At 54.4% G+C, this 18,881-nt stretch overlaps 1 protein-coding gene across 1 annotated transcript in view; it reads right to left on the bottom strand.

The window, feature by feature from the left end:
- PLEKHA6 (pleckstrin homology domain containing A6) overlaps nt 1-18,881 on the bottom strand; it is a 140,486-nt gene that overhangs the window by 3,978 nt on the left and 117,627 nt on the right. Inside the window, 13 exon segments of the mRNA XM_038585982.1 lie at nt 579-702; nt 5,487-5,632; nt 6,149-6,282; nt 6,372-6,539; nt 7,575-7,748; nt 8,828-8,934; nt 9,146-9,275; nt 11,604-11,743; nt 12,317-12,428; nt 13,751-13,846; nt 14,740-14,889; nt 15,169-15,249; nt 16,545-16,613. Of these exon segments, the coding sequence (XP_038441910.1) occupies nt 587-702; nt 5,487-5,632; nt 6,149-6,282; nt 6,372-6,539; nt 7,575-7,748; nt 8,828-8,934; nt 9,146-9,275; nt 11,604-11,743; nt 12,317-12,428; nt 13,751-13,846; nt 14,740-14,889; nt 15,169-15,249; nt 16,545-16,613 (1,623 nt within the window). The 3' untranslated portion in view covers nt 579-586.

The following is an 18,881-nucleotide window of genomic DNA, read 5'->3' on the forward strand; positions in this document are numbered from 1 at the left end:
ACCCTGTGGAACACGGCCCACCTGCCACCCCCAGCCCTGAGAGGGGAGCTAATGAATGGAAGTCCGTGCTCTTTTCCACTTGCCTGACACTGAGCGGCTGTGTGCCAGGGGAAACGAAGGGACCTGGCCTTTGACCAGAATTTCCAATGTTATTTTCATTTACAGTAAAATCTAGGGGCCATGTGGGAGAAATAAAATCTGGGGGCTTCTGAGGCAGGACTGCTGTGTATCTCAACAGGTGGGAGGCTTGTTGGCCCAGGACAGGGTAGGGGAGGCCTCAGCTCTGTCCCTGTCTGCTTCTGGAGAAGCAAAGCCCACCGGCACTGCGGCATCCAAGAGGTGGCCCTCCCAGCTGGTGCTGGTCCAACACTGCACGGGGCCAAGGGGACGTGGCGGGGATGGGGGGACAGGGGGGCGGGGATGCTGCGGGCTCAAGCAGATGGATGGAGGGGAGAGAGCGACGCTGGGGGTGAGGGCAAAGCGATGCTGGAATGAGGGGGGTGGTAGATGGCTCCCGGGGGTGAGGGGTGGGGGTCCCACTCACCGTGGTGGAGGAAATACAGTAGAAAAGTTCTTACGTCAGAGCTCAGACCCGCATGGTATGGCTGCTGTCGGCGCCCCGTGGGGAGTCAGACGATAGGGGGTTGGCTGGTGGAGTCAGGGAAGCAGGGGAGGTGGGAGGGCTTGGGGTGGCACATTGCACTGGAAACAGAAATGAACAGGGAGGTGAATAGGGGTAGGGGGTGGGGGGGAGGCCGGGCACCCAGAGCGAGTGGGCCCTTCCCCCAGCGGGGAGCCAGGCAGGAGGCAAGCAGAGAGGAGAGCTGAGGCAGAGTGGGCCTGGGAAGGAGGGTGGGTCCCCCACCCCCCAGGAGACAGGGCCCCGCAGGCTCAGCCGAGGACCAGTGGTGACTGTGGGCGAGGCCGGCCTCTCTGGGCCCGGGCTCCACTCCCATCCGTACAACGTGGGACGGAGCGGCTGGAACAAGCGACGCACCTCACACACACCGGTACAGGGACGATGGTGACGACGAGGGCAGTCAACCACACCAAGCCAGATCATCAGGCCCCCGTAACGACTACATCCAAGTTATCACCATGGGAATCATCTCCACGGAAGCGGAGATGATTCCAGGGACGGTGGAAGCAAGTTCTGTGAACTTAGACCAGCTCGGGGTCTCAGAAACACACCCCCTGCCTCCCACTATCCCTGGGGACCCCCTGTCCTTCAATCCAGAAAGGGCGAACTTTGGTCCACCCCTGAACAAAGCACTGCAGGCCTCCAAGCGGTGACACTGGAATGAATGGATTTTACTCTATTACGGCCGTGGCTCTACGCTGGGAAGAGCCAGGTGGAAGGACAATGACAGGGGGCGGGGGGCCATATTAGGAGGCATGAGTTCTGTGCAGGCTGCAGACCTGGCACCCTCAGTGCCACTGTGAGGCAGCAGACTGGCGGAGAGAACGTCCTCACTTGGCCTCAGAGGAGAACCAGACCTTGGCCAGGGTCACACTGTTTCCTCCAAGAGAAGGATCCTGGCATCCCACTTCCTAAGCGCTTGCTCCCCATCCTGCCCTGCCCCGACCTCATCAATTCCCTGCCATCTGAGTAGGGGAAAGGGCCAGTGCAGCTCCCATTGCCTACACACACACACACACATAGATGTACGTAAGACTTGGAGCTTTCTCGTGAGCAGGGGAGTCTGCTCAGAATACACAGTGTGTGCACAGGATCCAACAGTATTCTACGCTCACTGCACACAACTCAGATGTGTGTGTTTGTGCACTTCCAAACCCATACGCTTCCATGTGATCCAACACACGTGTAACATCACACACAAACACATTCGCAAACGCTTTCAAAACACATATTTGTGTGTATGTCTGTATGGCGAGCCCTGTGGTTAGTTATCTGGCAACTTCAACTTCTAAAACAATCAAAAAGTCAAAAAACCAAGCAAGGGCTATTTCAGGAAAGCCAAATATCTATTGCCACGGGCACGTGGTGAAGCTCTTACAGTTATTGACAGACAAGCTCCTTGGAGTCCAGTTACTCTCATTTCTACACACTTCTGATAGGAGTTGACCTGCTGGATGTCTACCCCACGGAAGATAAGAAACAGGGAAATTTAGGGGAGAGAGAGGACTCCAGGAGGCCCACTGAAGATAGAAAAAAGTACAACTGAGGAGAAAAAGGCTCTTGTAAAATGTAGCTTATAATACCTTTAAAAATACAACAGTTTGGGAGCACGTAGCATAGTTATGATCTGTACCAACTCTAGCTGCAGAGGGCATCCCTTCAACGGATCAGCAAAAACATGGATTTTTATAATGATACTAAATGAACAAGAGCAAGAAAGATGAATTATGTTAAATATAACTCCTTTATAAAGGCAGAGAAGTTTTAAGTGTATATTAGGGTGTATTAGGAACATATCTATTGAAATAGGTAAAATTCACGGGGCTCCCGGGTGGTTGTCGGTTATGTGGCTACCTCCGGCTCAGGTCATGATCTCCGGGTCCTGGGATGGAGCCCTGCATCAGGCTCCCTGCTGGTGGTGGTGGGGGGTTGTTCTCTGCCCACCCCCCCTGCCGCTCATGCTCTATCTCTCTCTCTCTCTCCCCCCTCTCTCAAACAAATAAATAAAATCTTTATCTAAAAAAAGAAAGAAACAGGGGCACCTGGGTAGCTCAGTTGGGTAAGCATCTGCCTTTGGCTCAGGTCACGATCCTGGGGTTCTGGGATCAAGCCCTATATTGGGGTCCCTGCTCACCCTCTCCCTTTGCACCCCTCCCCCTGCTCATGTTCTCACTCACTTTGCTCTCTCTCAAATAAATGGAAAAAAAATCTTAAAAAAAAAATAGACAACCTTTAAAAAAAAAAAAGAAAGTTAAAATTCACACAGATAGTAGCTATGTATGGGATAGATGCGATGTTATGATTGTGTGTTCACAAGTAATACCACATCTGCTTGCATTGGTAATTGGTCACACCTGCTGGACAGGTCATATCCTTCACCTTCATGAGACACGCTCTCTCCCATCCTGCACACACAGATACACATTTACAGATATCGCAATGTATACACTGTGCACAACATACACACAAATGTGTTTTATCACTCCTCATACTGCAAAAAAGCCAATTATACTTAAATACGTACATTCATAAACACTACCTCCATCCTTATATTGTACACTCACATACACATATACAAACTCCAGGAGTTTACTAAATACCACCTGTACTCATAAATAATGGTCTCTGAACAATATTCATAGACATTCTGCACACACATACACACATAGTTCTATGTTTGCACTCAAATATTCCCTTCACCCACGCACTTGAGTATACACAAATACATGTGTATCTACACACGTCACCCCCTACGGACATTGCACATGATATCCTGCCCCGCGTACAAACATAAAATTGTCGCACCTTCCCATATACCTCATGCCTGAGTGTGTACATTCTGGGTATACTGACAAGCATTACACCATCCACGCCACATACCCACACTGGGGCACCTCCTCTCCACTCTGCACCGTCATTATGGCCCGTGACCAGCACTCCCATACACACAGTCCCAGGCTTGAACCCATGCCCACAAACAGTCCTCTCTGTCCCTGGCAGAGCTGCAGCTCTGGGAATCTGGGCCAGAGGCCAAGGGACAGTGGGGACAGTAGGCTACGTCTGAGGTCTGGCCCTGCTATGCCATTTTTTAAATAGTTGGGGTTTTGGCAAAAGCAAAGTGACGGTTTGCTTTCAGCGCACAGATCCTGAAATGTAAGCTGGTGTGTATCGAGAAGGAAATCTGATAGGCTAGGGTGGGTTTTGTTTTCATGGAACCTTTGGCTGAGAAACTATAGTAGAGAGAGAGCCAGGGACTGGGGCGAGGGCAGAGGGAAGTTTTCAAAACAGTGTTGTGTGCTCTAACCCTTGAAACAGGAAGTTGCCTTTTGCCTAGAGCATGAGGAATTTGATCTTTGGAAGATTCGAGTTCATTTTACAGCTGAACTACAGAGAGGTAGGATGGAGGCCTCTGTGCAGCCAAACTGGTTCTGCTTCCTTTGGCTGCAAGATGGGACTATCTGAAGCCCATCCCTTCTCTTGTCCTCAATCCAGCCCAACCGACCTCCTCTCTCTGAAATACCTCCAAGGGTGTTCCCTGCCCGCCCACTTAATGTCCATTAGACCCTAACTGCCGGTAGGTTCTTCCTTAAGGCATAAATTTCCTTTGTTGTAGCCTGAAACCCTCTGGTTCCTAAAAATATCCATATTTAAAAGAGTGAGAAAAACCATACACAGATCCTATTTCTACTCCAGCTATTGCTATGTCAACGAATCCAATCGCAGTCACCAACACCACCATGACCACATGTGGCTACCATTTATTGAGCACTTACTAAGTGCCAGGCACTGTGCTAGGTGCTTCGCATTTATCATCACCATTCCTCACACCACCAGGCAGCTATTTCGATTTGAATTTTACATATGAGCGAATGGAGTCTCAGAAAGCCAGAATTCAAATCCCCCTTGATCACCATGAAACGCTAGCTGTTCTACTGGGCTCCTGGCTACGGTCTTGATGGCCGGCCCCTCACCCAGGCGACTGTCACTGTGGGCTAACATACCTGTCTCTCTGCCTCCTCCTTCTACTCAAGTCCTTGCAAACCTGGCATCCTTCCCGGGCACCCCTCTGGACTAGCTTCAAGGCTCCCCCTGTCTGTCCCAACCACCTTTTGTTCTGAGGAGGAGGAGGACATATTCTGTTGTCTTCCCTCCGACCTGGCTTCATGACGGTAACCACTGTACTTCCTCTATCCTGCCCCCTCCCATTAAGAGTCTCTTCCATTCTTCCTGATTCCATTCTCACTTTCTCTGGGGCGGTATCTCGGGCTGACTTTCACCCCACTGTGTCTACTCGGAACCCTCTTACTTTTGAATCAGTATGAGTCCGTTCCTCAGGCTCATCTTTTCTTAGAAAAGTGGGTTTGGATCAGTAGCCAGGGCCTGACTATTGCTCTCAACTCTGGCTACCAGCCCCATTTTCACCTTCCTATTTGCATGCAGCAAGAATGGGAAGTGAGAGGGTAGCCTGCAATGCCTGTCCCTCACTTCACAGCTGGTAATACTTTGACCCTTCCCAGCCAAGCTCAGGTATTGCCTCTTAGCTGTGCCCTTCCTTGAGCTGCCCAGGTAGAGTGGTGCCCTTGCTCCCTGCATGGCCTAAGCCATTCCTCCACAGAGCGGCGAGAAGGGTCATCACAGTTCTGAGCTCCTGGATGCAACTCTGGCCCCTTTGTACCCCACTGAGCCTAGCACAGTATCTGGTGCTCAATAAATGCTCATCTTGACCTTGAGGAAAGTCTCACTGGCCCTGCACCTCTCTAGCCCTGGCCCCCTCACAGCACTGAGCTTCCTCCCCTGCACCTGGTCAGCCGGTCTCCCTGGAGGAGTGAGGCCCGGCCCCTCTCACCAGACAGCATGCGGCCCCTGCGGGAGGCCTCGGTCGCCAGGGCACAGGAGATTTCAATCCGCTTCTCCTGCTCCTGCAGCTGGCTCTCTGAGTCCTGGGGCACGTCCACAAGGTCCCCCTCGCCGATGGGCACCACGTTCTGCATACTGAAGAGGCACAGACACACAGACATGGAGTGGGGGGACAGGATGGTCCAATGGGCTTGGGGGGGGCCTGTGAACTGAGGCTGGCAAGGTGGCCAGAGGCCTGTGAGTGGGCAGGCTCTGGTTTCCAGCAAGGCTGTCCCCAGGGGTGAGTGGGACCCAGGCAAAACACATTTCGGGACCCCCCACCACAATGTTTTAAAATGAATTAGAAGATTCAAGTGAACATTTAGGGCAGCCTTGATGAGGAAGAGAAGTCACCAGTGGGCAACCCATCAGTTTGTCTTGACAACAGCACATGCCCGTGTCCAGCAGGTTGTTTTGGAACTCGATGGCAGCGTCACTGCCCTGCCACAGGGCTGGGCCTGGTCTGCTGCCTTGAGCCACTGCCTCCATTCGCTCTCCGCCTGGGAGACTCAGGGCTCCCACTGGCATGGGTTGGGGGGCTGGATTCGGTGGCACTAGTGCCCCTGGTGCTAGGGTGGGCAGAGAATGTTGAGGTTCACTCAGACACATTACCTGGACTTGGCAATGAGTGTCTTGATCCTCTCCACCTTCTTCTGCTTTTCCTTCAACTCCTCGGGACTCAGGGGAGTATCAGGCTCCAGGTCAATATACCGTTCAGGGATGAGGACTTTGTCTGGCGTGGAGAGCTGTGAAGGGATCCAGGTCAGCACCTCCATTCCACCTGCCAACCCCCCAGGCTTTCTTCTCCCCCTCTGCCCTCCTGGACTTCACTCACCTCCTTATTGATGTCCACATCATAGTGCTGGGGTTCCAGCTCCATTTTGCGAAGCCGGGCAATTTCCTCTCTTGGTGTCTCATAGGCCTGCCCACCAGGCTCCTCTGCCCGCAGGGCTGCTTCCAGGTTGGAGATGTCCACCTCATGGATGCTACGGTGACGGCGCACCTGGGGGACAGAACCATCATGACCACAGAGGGACTTTGTCCCACTGCCGGCAGCTTGTCCTCTGCTACCCATGCCTCCAGACAGCCCTAAACCAGGCCTGGGTTCCCGCTGTCCCCGCTCATCACACCCGATCTGGCTGTCACCCCATGGCTCTCACTGCAGGGCAAAACTATCCTCTTTCTACGCTGTTTGTCCAAGGCCTGCCCACCTGCAAAGGCCCAGAGGCAAAAATCTCATCAGTGCATCTCATCCATACTTGTTACTTCTCATCTGGTGGTCCTCTGTGTTCATATTATGTGTCACATATTTTAGGCAGTTGGATTAGTGTGTCCTACGTTGGTCTTTAGTGGTTTCCTATTATGGGATCTCCAAACCACCAAGGAGAATGTAAGCTGTTTGAAGGGAGGACTTTTAATCATTATTTTCCTGTATTTCTGAATGCTAGAAAGAAAAAGTAGGCAGATGCCTGGGGCTACTCCCAGCTCCACACTCAGCAGTCAAGTGGTCCAGGAATCCCTAATTTTTCCTGTGTTTCCCTATCTCTAAAACAGGGGGGATCATTCCTAACCTGGCACTGCTGAAAGATCTAAACAAAATAACACGAGATTCGAGAATTGTGCAGTGCCATGCACCAGTGCACTATCAGCATTATCCTCAGTAGATCCAGCCCAGTGGTAAATACACAGAAAATGTTCTAGAAATATGTTTAAGTGATGGCTCCTCCTGGGGGGTGAACTTCGCACTATTCTCTATCAACTGAATTTTGTGTAATTCATTTCAACTAAAATAATCGGTGCATTCCTTTCTGTAAGTTATTTTTCTTTAAATATATACAAGGAATGCTTGTTGCAATGTATCTTCTGCCCAGTGGGGAGAAGCCTCGGCCAGTTCTCCCAAGTGCCCAGCATGGGTCCTTCCCAGCCCCTCTCTCTCTGTGCCCCTCACCCAACCGCCCGGCCAGGCCGGTCACGAGCTGGGAGTGGGCAGTGTTGGCAGATGTTGAGCCATGGCCGCGGGTGGCTGGGGGGACGTTACCACTTTGTAGGTGGGCCGGCTGGCAGGGTCAGGGGCTGGACTGGCTGGGAGCTGCAGGCTCCTCCGCTTCTCCTTCATGGAGCCACTTTGATGCCTCCGCATGCGATCCATCTGCTCCTCCACGCTCATCTTGACCTTGCCCTCGCTGGGGAACACTGCACTTTTGGGGCGCTCCTGCTGCAGCAGGGAGAACAGGGCTCTGACAGGTGCTCATCCCCCACTCCCAGCTTATTCACCTGCCCTAATGCCTTAAATGTCCCTTCTCTGGGAAGCCTGTCTGTAGTGGGTTTAAATAATGGCCCCTAAATCATATATGCAGGTCCTAAGCCCCCAGGACCTGTGCATATGACCTTATTTGGAAATATGATCTTCGTGGATGTAGTTAAGGGAAGGATCTTGAGAAGAGATCATCTGGAATTAGAGTGAACCCTGAATCCAATCTTAGAGGTCCTCATAAGAGACAAAAGGAGACAGAGAGTAGAAGGCAATGTGAAGGTGGACGCAGATACTGGAGTGTTGTGTCTACGAGCCAGGGAACACTGCAGATGGCCGGTCACGCCAGAAGCTAGGAGGCGGGCATGGGATGGATGGGACCAGCCCTGCTGATACCTTGATTTTGGACTCCTGGCCTCCACAGCTGTGAGAGAATAAACTTCTGTTGTTTTAAGCCCCCGAGTTTGGGGGGCTATCTCAACTTCCCACAGCCCTGGGAAATGAACGTACTGCCTGTGGTCAGCACATTTGACTCTGACTGCTGATTTTTGTTGGATTTGTCTCCCATCACTGGCACGTTATAATAATTTTGTTAGGGGGCACCTGGGTGGCTCAGTCAGTTAAGCGTCTGCCTTTGGGTCAGATCATGATCTCAGGGTCCTGGGTTCAAGCCCTGAGTTGGGGCCCACTGCTCAGCGAGGAGTCTGGTTCTCCTTCTCCCTCTTCCTCTCCCCCACACTCATGCATGCTCTCTCTCTCTCTCTCTCTCTCTCAAATAAATTAAATCTTAAATAATAATAATAATTTTGTTAACTATTCTTCTTTCTTATGTGTATCTGTCTTGTCCCTTGATAGGACAAGATTCCATAGAGGTCTTCTTCCTATGGAGAAGGAAGACTTCTCCAGTGGGGCTATTGCCCTCTCCCACTTGTCCCTGCCTTCGCCTCCTGCCTTGGGTTTCTTGAGTGGTGGACAGATGGGTGGATACACAGATGACCCTGGGCTCCCGCCGGGCTTCAGGGCCCATAGGCCATACTCACCCGGGAGGACAGTCCGTTGGTAAGTCCGTTAGCACTCCTCCTCACCACCCTTGATGGAGTCCCCTCTTCATCAGTGGGTGACTTTGTCCGAGGAGGCACAATGCCAACTGTAGGGAGACAGAACAGCCAGTGGGCCTTCTGGAGAGCAGCAGAGCAGGGGGACAGGGAAGCCTGCTTCCCTGAGGAGGCTGAGTCCCACCTGTGGCAGAGAGGAAAGGCCCAGGATGGGTGCGCATTCGCTCTCTTTGGTTGTGAGAGCCCCTGTCTGGGCTCCTGACACTTGGCCTTCCTTCTAGGGGAGGATGGGACAGGAAGTACCTTTGTTGAGAGCTGCCTGCTTCTCTGCCTCCACCTCTTGCCTGGTGGGCACAAGGCTGATGTCTCTAGTGGTGTCCAGGGGTGATGTCTGGTAGGGGTCTTTCTTGCTTTGCTCATAGCTTGCTTTGGGCTGGGGGTAGAAACGAGAAGATGGTCAATGCTATAGGGACTGCTGGGAATTTGGCACTCAGGGATGTTTCTTTGCTTTGCAATGGTTGGAGCATAAACACAGGACGAGAAAACTCTAAGTGTGCCAGCTGGGAAGTGGGTAGGGACGCAATGGAGCCTCCCACCCATGCCACCTTAAGGCTGGCCAATGCTGGGTCATCTTGGGAAGTGAGGGCTCAGAGCTTCCAGGAGGCTCTCAGCTGAGGCCCAGCAGAGAGGCCCCTCAACCTGACCAGTCCTCTTGGCAATTGCCAAGCAGCACAGACTTGCTGTAAGCCGGAGAGGAGGAATGCTGGAGAAGGCTACAAGGCCAAGGATCTCTGAAGATTCTGTTGGGAACTCACCCAAAACTTGAGCAAAAGAACCAGCTGGGCTTTGATACCAAGATTCTGGGGGACAGAGAAGTACATTTAGCTTGAGGGCTTCCAGAATCATGAGGTTAGAGGGGGCCTCCGACACCACTGGCAGCCCCCTATGCTCCCATAGTGCAGCTAAAGAGTCTAGCCTCAGCGAGGTACAGTTCAAAAGACTGGGCCAGAGGCTGGAAACAGCAGCTAGAGTCCAGTGAGAGAGCGTGGGTAAGTCCCACCGCCTCCCCTGGTCTGGAAAGCCTGCTCTGCCCTGCCCTTTCGGCAGCCCCTCGGGGGCTGTGTGGATCCCAGCAGCTGAGATGGATGAGAATCTTCCCAGTTTTAGACACAGGACTACTCACCAAGCAACCTCTTCCTTAACTACCTGCCTCCTGGGCAGAGAGGCTGGGGAGGCAGAACAGGGCCTGTATCCTTACACGCCAGGGCCGAGAACACCCAGGAGGACACAGGCAAGGCAGAGAGAGAGACAGTGTGGAAGAACTGGGGTCTGAGGTGGACAGGAAGGGATCGGAATGGCACCAGTAGCTGCGGGGCCCTCAATTTTCCTTGCCGGCTCGTGCTGGTGGGAAGTGGGACACACCACCACTCGTCGGGGGCTGCCCTGGCCCCTGGGCGTGGTGACACTCATTTCCCCTCCGTCCCCAGAGAGCCAAATGGGGACTCCGCCATCCCTGTCCTCACCCCGGAGTCCGACTGGATGGCTGCAGGGAAGTTCATAGTGCAACAGGGACAAAGTGGCTCTGTGTCCTGCCCTGCCCCTTGCCGGGCCCTTTGCCCCACTCCCTCCGCCCCTGCCCTCCAGGACCCAAGGGTGCTGGGTACCTGACCCCTGGCTGGCTCGCCACTGCGGTGCCAGGAAGGGGAGCTGGGGGGTGGCCAGAAGCGGCTCTCGCTAGGGAGTGGCGGCACATTTGGAGGAGACTCCAGGGGGACGTAGGCTTTGGGGAGGGGGGGCCGTGGCGGGCCAGGCTCCTGAGGCAGAGAGAAGCCAGAGCATTAGGAGGAAGGACAGCAGCCACTGTGAGAGCAGGAGAGAAGAGCATTAGCAAGGGACAGACGACATCATGGGGACCTGGGGGGGCCCTAGACCCCCCAACTCCCACCTGCCGCCTTGGGGGGGAGCTCCAGCTCTGGAGGGGGCTCAGCCTGGCCGTGAAGGCCCTCCTTGGCTCAGCCCCACCTGGCACTGTGCCCCATGTTCCCCAATTCTCCTCCAGGCTCCCTGCTCCTTGCCTCACCATCACCCAGGGCACATTCGTACCCTGTGTCTGTGCTTCTGCTACCTCTCCCGTCTGTGATGCAACCCCCTGTCCCCCTCACTCCCCTCCCATCTGTGATGTGTCCCCCTCACTCCTCTCCTGTCCCAAAGCTTAATAGTCCAGTGAAAGCTCCACCATCTCTTTGGAACATCGGGGCATTCACAGTCAGTACTGAGACACACACTGCCAAACCTACAAGTCAGTCCTGGTACCCAGTGGACGCTGGGATCCCCAAGAGAAGGGCCTTGGGCACGCACATGTACGTTTCTGAGAGGGCCTCAGCTCATCCGTCACTCCCTGTAGACACCTGTTGATTGACCAGCTCGGAAGCTGCTCCTCACGCCCACTCTCAACCCTCTCACACGCTGGAACAACCCCGGATTGACATTCCCACTAAGTGTTCACTGTATATTTGTTAACCGAGACAGACCTCCCTGGAAGGGAGCTAAAGATGACAAATGCAGATGAGAGCAAGTAAAGGAAAAATCTGGAAGGAAGTTCACCAAACTGGGCGCAAGAATGCCCCTGTCGCGGACAGAAAGCTGAAGAGTAGGACAGGAGGCCTCCGGGGCAGAGCTGGGTGCAGTCTGCATCCTTCGGGCTGATGAGGACTGAATCCTCCCTCCCCCACCTACCTTCTACTTCATTTCCTCAGCTTACCTCACTGGACCCAGGCTTGGTGGGGGACCCCTGTGAGCCGGACACCAGAGAAAAGGGGCTCAGGGGGCTGGTGAGACTGGCGGAGCTGAGAGGGCTGGCGGGGCTGTTGGAGTTGTAGGTGGCCGTGGGGCCGAGTCCTCCTGGGGGCAAGCAGAGAGGAGAGATGAGGGATGGGCAGGGTAGGGGTGTGGCCTGGCATGTGGGTGGGCTCCAGAGGTGGAGGAGGCAGGGGAGGACCCAGGGACGTGGAGGGAGGCCTCAGGGCCACGGGCCTGCCTAAGGCTGGGGCTGGGATGCAGGCTGGCGGTGGGGAAGCATGCTGGGCAGGGGTTAGATAACAGATGGAAAGGACACTGTTGCCCCTGAGATGTCGAAGAAAGCCAACACCAAGTCCTAGGGCCTCAGGAGGACACTAAGGTAGTGGCTTCAGATCACCACCTGGCCCATGGGCTTGGGGAGCCGGTGGGGCACAGGTGCTCTTTGACCTTTTCTGGGGTGGAATCGAGACCATCAGGGTCAAGTGTCTCTGAGTGGCATGTCTGGTGTGTCCTGGGAGGAGGGGGAGGAATAAGGGAGGAAGATTCTGGAGGCCCTGACTAGCTCTGGGGACAGTGTGAGGGCCTGAAGAGGTTTGAGCTGACAGATGTGGGATGGAAGCCAGAGACAGCAGAGTGTTTCCGGTGAGCCCTTCAGGCAGCGAAGGCAGCACCCACCTCTGTGTTTGGCTGTGTCTGTGCCCCGGGATGGGTTATTCTTCCTCAGCCCCTCCATCACGTCCTGGATCCTCCAGATCTCCTTCTGGATTTGCCGGTTGAGCACCTCATTCTGGAACCGCACAAGAGCAGGTCAAGGAAAGTGGCTTCGGGGACTGCCCCGGCCTTCTCCCTGCGTCCCTTTGGGCCAGCAGTAGGCAGGAGCCTCGTGTGCGTGCACGTGCAAGCGCGCAGCTGCATCCTTAGCTTCCCCGGAAGATCAGGGTGCTCCTGCAGCCAATGCCCCTCTTGGGGGACTCTTAATAGTCTCCTGTTGTCATGGGCAAGGGTTTCCAATTGACTAATGTTCTTTCTATCCAAACGGCCCTTTTGAAATACTGACACCCAATGTATGTATGTCTGAGTAGTCGTGGATTATATGCGGTCAGAGTTTTCATTCTTTGAAAAATCATCGCTACTGCTTATTGAGCACCTGCACCCCACTCTCGCCCCACCTGCCGGGCAGCACGTGGAGGGCTCTGCATACACTAACCCCTTTCAGCTGTACCAGAACTCTGTGTGGCACAGGCAGCAAGTGTCCCGACTTTGGAGATGAAGAGACTCGTGCCCAAGAGCCTCTGTTAGTAAGCAGCGCGAGCACCACCTGCGTCTGGATGTTTGTCTCAAGAGCTGGTGCTCTTGACCAGGGTGCTTTCCTATCTCCTGAAGTGTGCATGCTGGAAGTCAGGCTTGCCCACAGGACGTGGAGGCGTTCGGTGCTCTGGACCTGGAGCCCCCCCGCTTCCCCCTCCCCAAACCAGCTACGAGGCTGGGGGGCGGGGGGCGGTGAGTTTTGTCACCCGGAGGAAACTAGGGGAACGGGGGCATGAACTGCATCAGATAGACAGGGCTTGCAAAGCTGGCTAGCTGGAGAAGATGCAGTCGGGACAACAGGAATGTCCTAAGGTCAGTATGTGCCTTGCCTCCGAGCAGAGTGTGTTTAACCTGGCCCTGGAAGGAAAGCCGCTCTTCTATCATAAAGGTCCTGAGCTGCTGGCTCCCGTACGGCCCACTGCTTCTGGGGTCACGAGAGACAGCTGCACGTATGTACTCACATCTACACCTGCATGTGATCTCAACCCGCATCCAGACCTACATCTGTATCTGTATGGACGTGTTAAATCCTTCCGGTCATTAGGTATGTCTAACCTAGCTCTCTCATGTTTCCCTTTACTCCTTCCTCATGATTTGATGCAACTAAAGAAAAATCCACATCATCTCCATCCTGAAAGCATCTGTTTTATGTGGATCTGAACCTTGTCTTTTGTCTCAGGACTGACTCCCTGTCTCAAGTCTCTGAGATCTCTGAAGCAAGAAAGGAAGCCACTTGGGTCTCTTTTGGCCCAAGGAGAAGGGAAGGCACACTCACCCCTCCTGCCCCAGGGCCCTCTTTACCTGAACGTCCAAATTGAGCTGTTCCCAGAGGTCATCGTGCAGAGCAGAGACCTCGGACTCCAGGCTCTCATACTCTATGGTACTGTTCGTCAGGGCCTGCAGCGGGAAGTGGGTTTACTGAGAGGATGGCCATTCCCAAGGCCTTCCTTCCTGCCCCACGCTGGGGCCCAGGGACCTGGGGTCTGGCAGGGCTGAGGAAGAGGGCACACAGGGACAGGAGGAAGGCGCAGGGCTGAGACATTCTGATGAGAGCCCATCACTGGCCTCACAAGAGATGCAGTGGCCCATCCAACTGCAGGCCGAAGTAGAGAACCCAGAATCCTCTCCAGATGTGGGCATAGGCCCAAAGGGGATCAGACCATGCCCCCCGCCCCTCCTGTTCTCTCCAGACTGGGTGACACAAAGTGGAGAGCACAAAGAGAGAAAACCCAGAGAACTTTGCTCCCTGGGTTTTAGAGACTTTCCTCCCTTCTGGGCCATGTTTTCCTGGGCCTTTTGCTGCTGCGCCCCAGAACTACCGTCCAAGCAGCCTGTCCTGTAGGGTCTGCCCTGTGTCCACAGCACATGACCGGGCCAGCAGCACTACCGTCGGTGTCCTAGTTCTCCAGGGGAGAGCACAGAGGGAGGCAGCAAAGCTGTGACAGCAGCCGAGGAGATAAGGAGCCCTGGACCTCACGCTGTCCTGAACGAATCCCAGTGCAGGCACTGTTTGTGGAAAATAAGCCCGTTTCCTTGGCAGAGACTCTGTGGAGCGAGCGGGCTGGCACACCTGCTGCCTATCCGCAAGACAGTAGTAAGGCCTTTTGTTTCTGCCCCTTCTTGGCAAGAGCACTGTGCTCTTGGCCCGCAGAGGAGAGTCGGAAGCAAAAGCTCGCAGCCCGGGAAGGGTGGTTCTGTCCAGGCGTGACCTCGCTGATCTGGCAGGGGGATGGGGGGGTACGGCGTGAGCGTGGGGAGGGGGTGCAGAGAGCCTGCTCCCAGTTACCTACCGTGGTGGCCTGGGACAGCTCCACCCGAATGTTGATGAGCTGGTTCTGCAGGGACTCCTTCTTGTGCAGCAGCTTCTCCGGGTAGGCAGGCTGGTTTCCAAACATCTCCAGTTCCTGGTGGGTCCCCATCAAGGCACTTTCCAGGCTCTCCTGGAGAAAGGCAGGGGAAATGGCTGTAAGCCGCCCTGCTGATTCCTCTCTGGGACTCTAAGCAGCAGAGGCCTGAGCCCCCACAATTCAACTGGCAACCTGGGCAACCTCATGGAGTCGGCCCTCACTGGCAAGGGCCACGGAAGAGCTTCAGCACTTCAGGTTCAGGGCAAGGCAGAAGACAAGGTTTTCTCAGCCTAGGGTGGAGGCGGCACCCCCACACCTGTCCATGCCAGCCTACCCACGTGCCCCCAAGCCCAGGCGACCCCCGGCTCTCACCTTCTCAGCTCGGAGCTGCTGCACCAGCCGGTCCTGTTCCCTCACCACCTTGTTCTGCTCACACAATTTGCCCAGCAGCTTCTGGGGGCCCGAGGGGGTGGGGAGGAAGGGAGGGAGAGAGAAGGGGGGTAAAGGACATGGTTTGATGGGGGCCTGGGACTTGGGTTAGACGGGCCTGGCCTCTGGATACCACCTCCTTTCCCCTGCTGAGGAACCCTAGACCTTCTTCACCTTGGCCTTGCAGGCTCCTGGGAACAGGAATATGGTCTTTACCTTGGGAGACTGAGACTCCCGTCTCCCAAGGACCTACTGGGAGGGGAGATATGCTTATTCTCTGAGAAAGTGAGTCAGCCTGAGAGGGGAGTTAAATGTTGAGCTCCTGCATTACCTTCCTCCCGGGGGTTCCAGTCCCCAGGGTTGAGGAGATAATGCGGCCTCACTGCCTAGGCCTCCCAGGCGGGCATGGATTAGAGGAGTCCACGGGGTGTCTGTCTGAACAAGCAGTCTTAGGAAAATCAGTGGACAACATAGACTGGTTCCCCAGGCTCCCAGGACTCTGTTCTCCCTTCCTTCCAGGGTCTCAGGATGGCTGATGCTGGGACCCTCCTGAGGTCTGGCCCTGGATGGAAACCCTCCCAGACCAACTGGGCAGGTCCACCACTCAGGCAAGACCAGTTGTGATGGGGAGGAGGCATGTGAGGCCTAACTTCTCTTCTGGAAAGACTTAATGTTTTCCAACATCCTCACAGTTATTTATGTCATTCCTCAAATACCCCCGTGGCTCCTTTCTACTGAGCCACATCTTGTCTTCTGGGCCTTTTAACTTCAAGGTGCAGCTCAGATGCTACCTGCTTTGTCTCTGAGCTACCAGCCCACATGGTCGCAGTGCCCTGCACTCCTGCAGAACCCACTGTCAATCCCTTTAGTCCATGAATCATATGTTGCCACCTGCTGCCACCTGGGATTTCCTGCTACCCTGATGCTCCCTGAGGCCAGGGGCAGGGCTGTGTGCTTCCCTCCAGTATCCAGGGACTACTGCCATGCTGGGCGGAGAGCAGCCTGGCTGGCACACCTCCTAACACAGTCTGTGCTCCTGTAATAAGCAGATCCCACTACTGTCGACAACATGGCCCAGGGCTCAGTAGGGCAACACACGCAGCCAGCATGGGAGGCAGGGTTAAGGATGAGAAGAGAAGGGACAGGAGGACGCGGCAGGCAGAATGTTGTCTTCATGAGACAGGACTTGGGTCAGAGGGATTGAAGAGCCACCAGAAGGACAGAGATGAACGCAGGAAGAGCCCCAGCGGAGGAGAGCAAGGATGAGACCACAGCGGGAGGGGCTGGGGAGGAGGGAGGAGCAGGAGAGCTGCTCTTACATCTGTATCTTGCTCGTTTAACTTGTAAGTGTGGAGGCCGTCCCGGAACACTTCTGGGTATGGAGGGACCTGCGGGAACATGAGGCCGGTTACAGCAGTAGGGGGACAGTTAGGGCACGTGAGGACAGGAAACCAGACAGCCTTTGCTCCGTCAGAGACTGTAGTCCCTCTGCTCTGGCAGCTTCCATTCCCAGCACCTACACTAATTCTTTGTCCCTAGCTGGGAAGCCTGCCGTGGCCCCGGCTAGGTTCTTCCCCAACACTTATGCTGCTGGAGAGAGATGCTTCTCAGCAAATAGGATCTCCTCTCTCTTCCCAAAGCTCTAGACCTATGTCGAGAGGGAGTCCGGGGGTATGGTTATCCCAGATGGCTTACTGGGAGCAACCATGAGAACACCAGCTACCCCTTGGCTGGTTTTGAGGATGAGACACAGGGAAATGGGATGAACACCAGGAACATCTGAGAATGATTATTCTGGTGGACTGCACACCAGTCACAGGACTCGTTCTTAAACCAGAAGTACTTCTGGGTCCAGCAAATGCTGCCCACCCTTGGTGATACATCTGCTAACCACAGGACATTCTATACAACTGGGGCACTGGATGGTTCCTTGTGCCCTTAACCCCAAAGACGTCTGTTAAGAAGATACCAAATATGAAACAAATCCTGGACATCAGAAAGCAGATTTGCGATCCCTGGCATGGTATGGCATGTTGGTACTGGCTGTTTTGATGGTTTGAGAAATGGGCCTTGGGTTTACCCATGAACATGAAGAATGGAGGAGACACAGTGGGACTGGATAGAGGAGGGGACCAGGCGGGGCCTGGGAGATGAGGCCTGGTGGATGAGCAGGTTGGGCAGAGCAAGCCCCAACCCAAATGGCTTGACTTGACCATGCACAAGCAGCTGAAATGGTGCTGACAGGGACCATGCTGCCAGGCAGAGGTCTTACTTGCATGAAGATCTGGGCCCTGGGGGAGGAGTTCTCCACCATTCGGTTCACCATACTGATGAGAGTCTCGCTCTCACTCATCTGCAGCAGAGGAAGGAATGGACGATTCAAACTCTGACCCCCACGGATCTATCTCCCCATCTCCCGCCTGGGCTCACTTCCCTGGAAACAGGAAAGGGCAGCTCTTCCTGGGGTCTCCAGCTCCCTCTGCTCAGCCTTACCCATTGCTCACCCCTTGTGAACCCAGTCCCAGGACCAGCACCAATGGTGTCCTGAGGAAAGGCCACAGAAGGGGCCTAGGGGCTGCTGTGCCCTCTCTCGTGGCTCTGAAGAGACCCTTCTCCTGAATGCCCTAGAGGTGTGGGTCTCATCCACACCGACCAAGGTCAACTCCCTGCCCCAGCTCTCTTTCCTCACACTGCTTCGGTTAAAGACCACACCGGCAGTTGGGAAACCCATCTCCCCAAATTTGGACTAAATGAAACAGCTGAGAAAGAAAACCTGGGGCTGCTCTTTGGATGGGCCTTCGCAAAGAGGTAGGCACAGCTCTCTCTCCCCAACCCCTGCCCACCTCTTGGCTCTAGAGTAGAAAGGATTGCTAAACACGGTTTCCAGAGCTGGGCTGGTAGCATCCATGCCGATCTTGGATGACGCTAGGGAGCAAATAAGGAGGCCAAAACAAGCAAGCCATGTTAAAGGGACACCAGATACTGGAACACTGCTCTCCAACATGTTATCTTTGTGTTTCAAGGATCATTAGGAACATGGGAAGGGGAAAGACTATTTGCCAAATGAAATAGAAAGAGAGATGGGGAAAAAAAAAAGAAAGAAAGAAAGAAAGAAAGAAAGAAAGAAAGAAAGAAAGAAAGAAAGAAAGAAAGAAAGAAAGAAAGAGAGGTGGGGAAGGGCAGGATGGGGGCGGGGGAGGAAGGGAGGGAGGACAAGCCAAACAAATCAACTAGAGATGCCATCACTGGTTCCACCGTGACAGCATCAAAAAGTGAATCGATTAGGGAGTGTCCTTGGCTATGTCCCTTTAACTCAACTGAGCTGCAGGAGAGGGTAGCAGGAGACAAGAGGGAAGTTGTATGGAAAAAGCTTTTTAGGAAGAGGAAGTGAGTGGGGGAAGAGATAGAGCCGCCTTAGGGCAGAGCTTCTGGGGTCATAGTTCAGGGGGCCCTCAGTTTTTGGCTCTTATCTCCCCAATCTTTGTTGGGCCCACACATATTTTCCTCTTACTGCTTTAGGGGGCAACCCAAAGGCGGCCTTGCCTCTGTGTGTTGTGGACAGGCCAGGGGCACTCAGCCACCCCCATGTGCATGGCCCACTGCATTTTGAAAGGCTTTCCTCAGATCTGATCTCTTTGTTACCTCTTTAGCCCATT

Source organism: Canis lupus, chromosome 38, assembly GCF_011100685.1.
Source record: "Canis lupus familiaris isolate Mischka breed German Shepherd chromosome 38, alternate assembly UU_Cfam_GSD_1.0, whole genome shotgun sequence".
Classification (NCBI taxonomy): domain Eukaryota; kingdom Metazoa; phylum Chordata; class Mammalia; order Carnivora; family Canidae; genus Canis; species Canis lupus.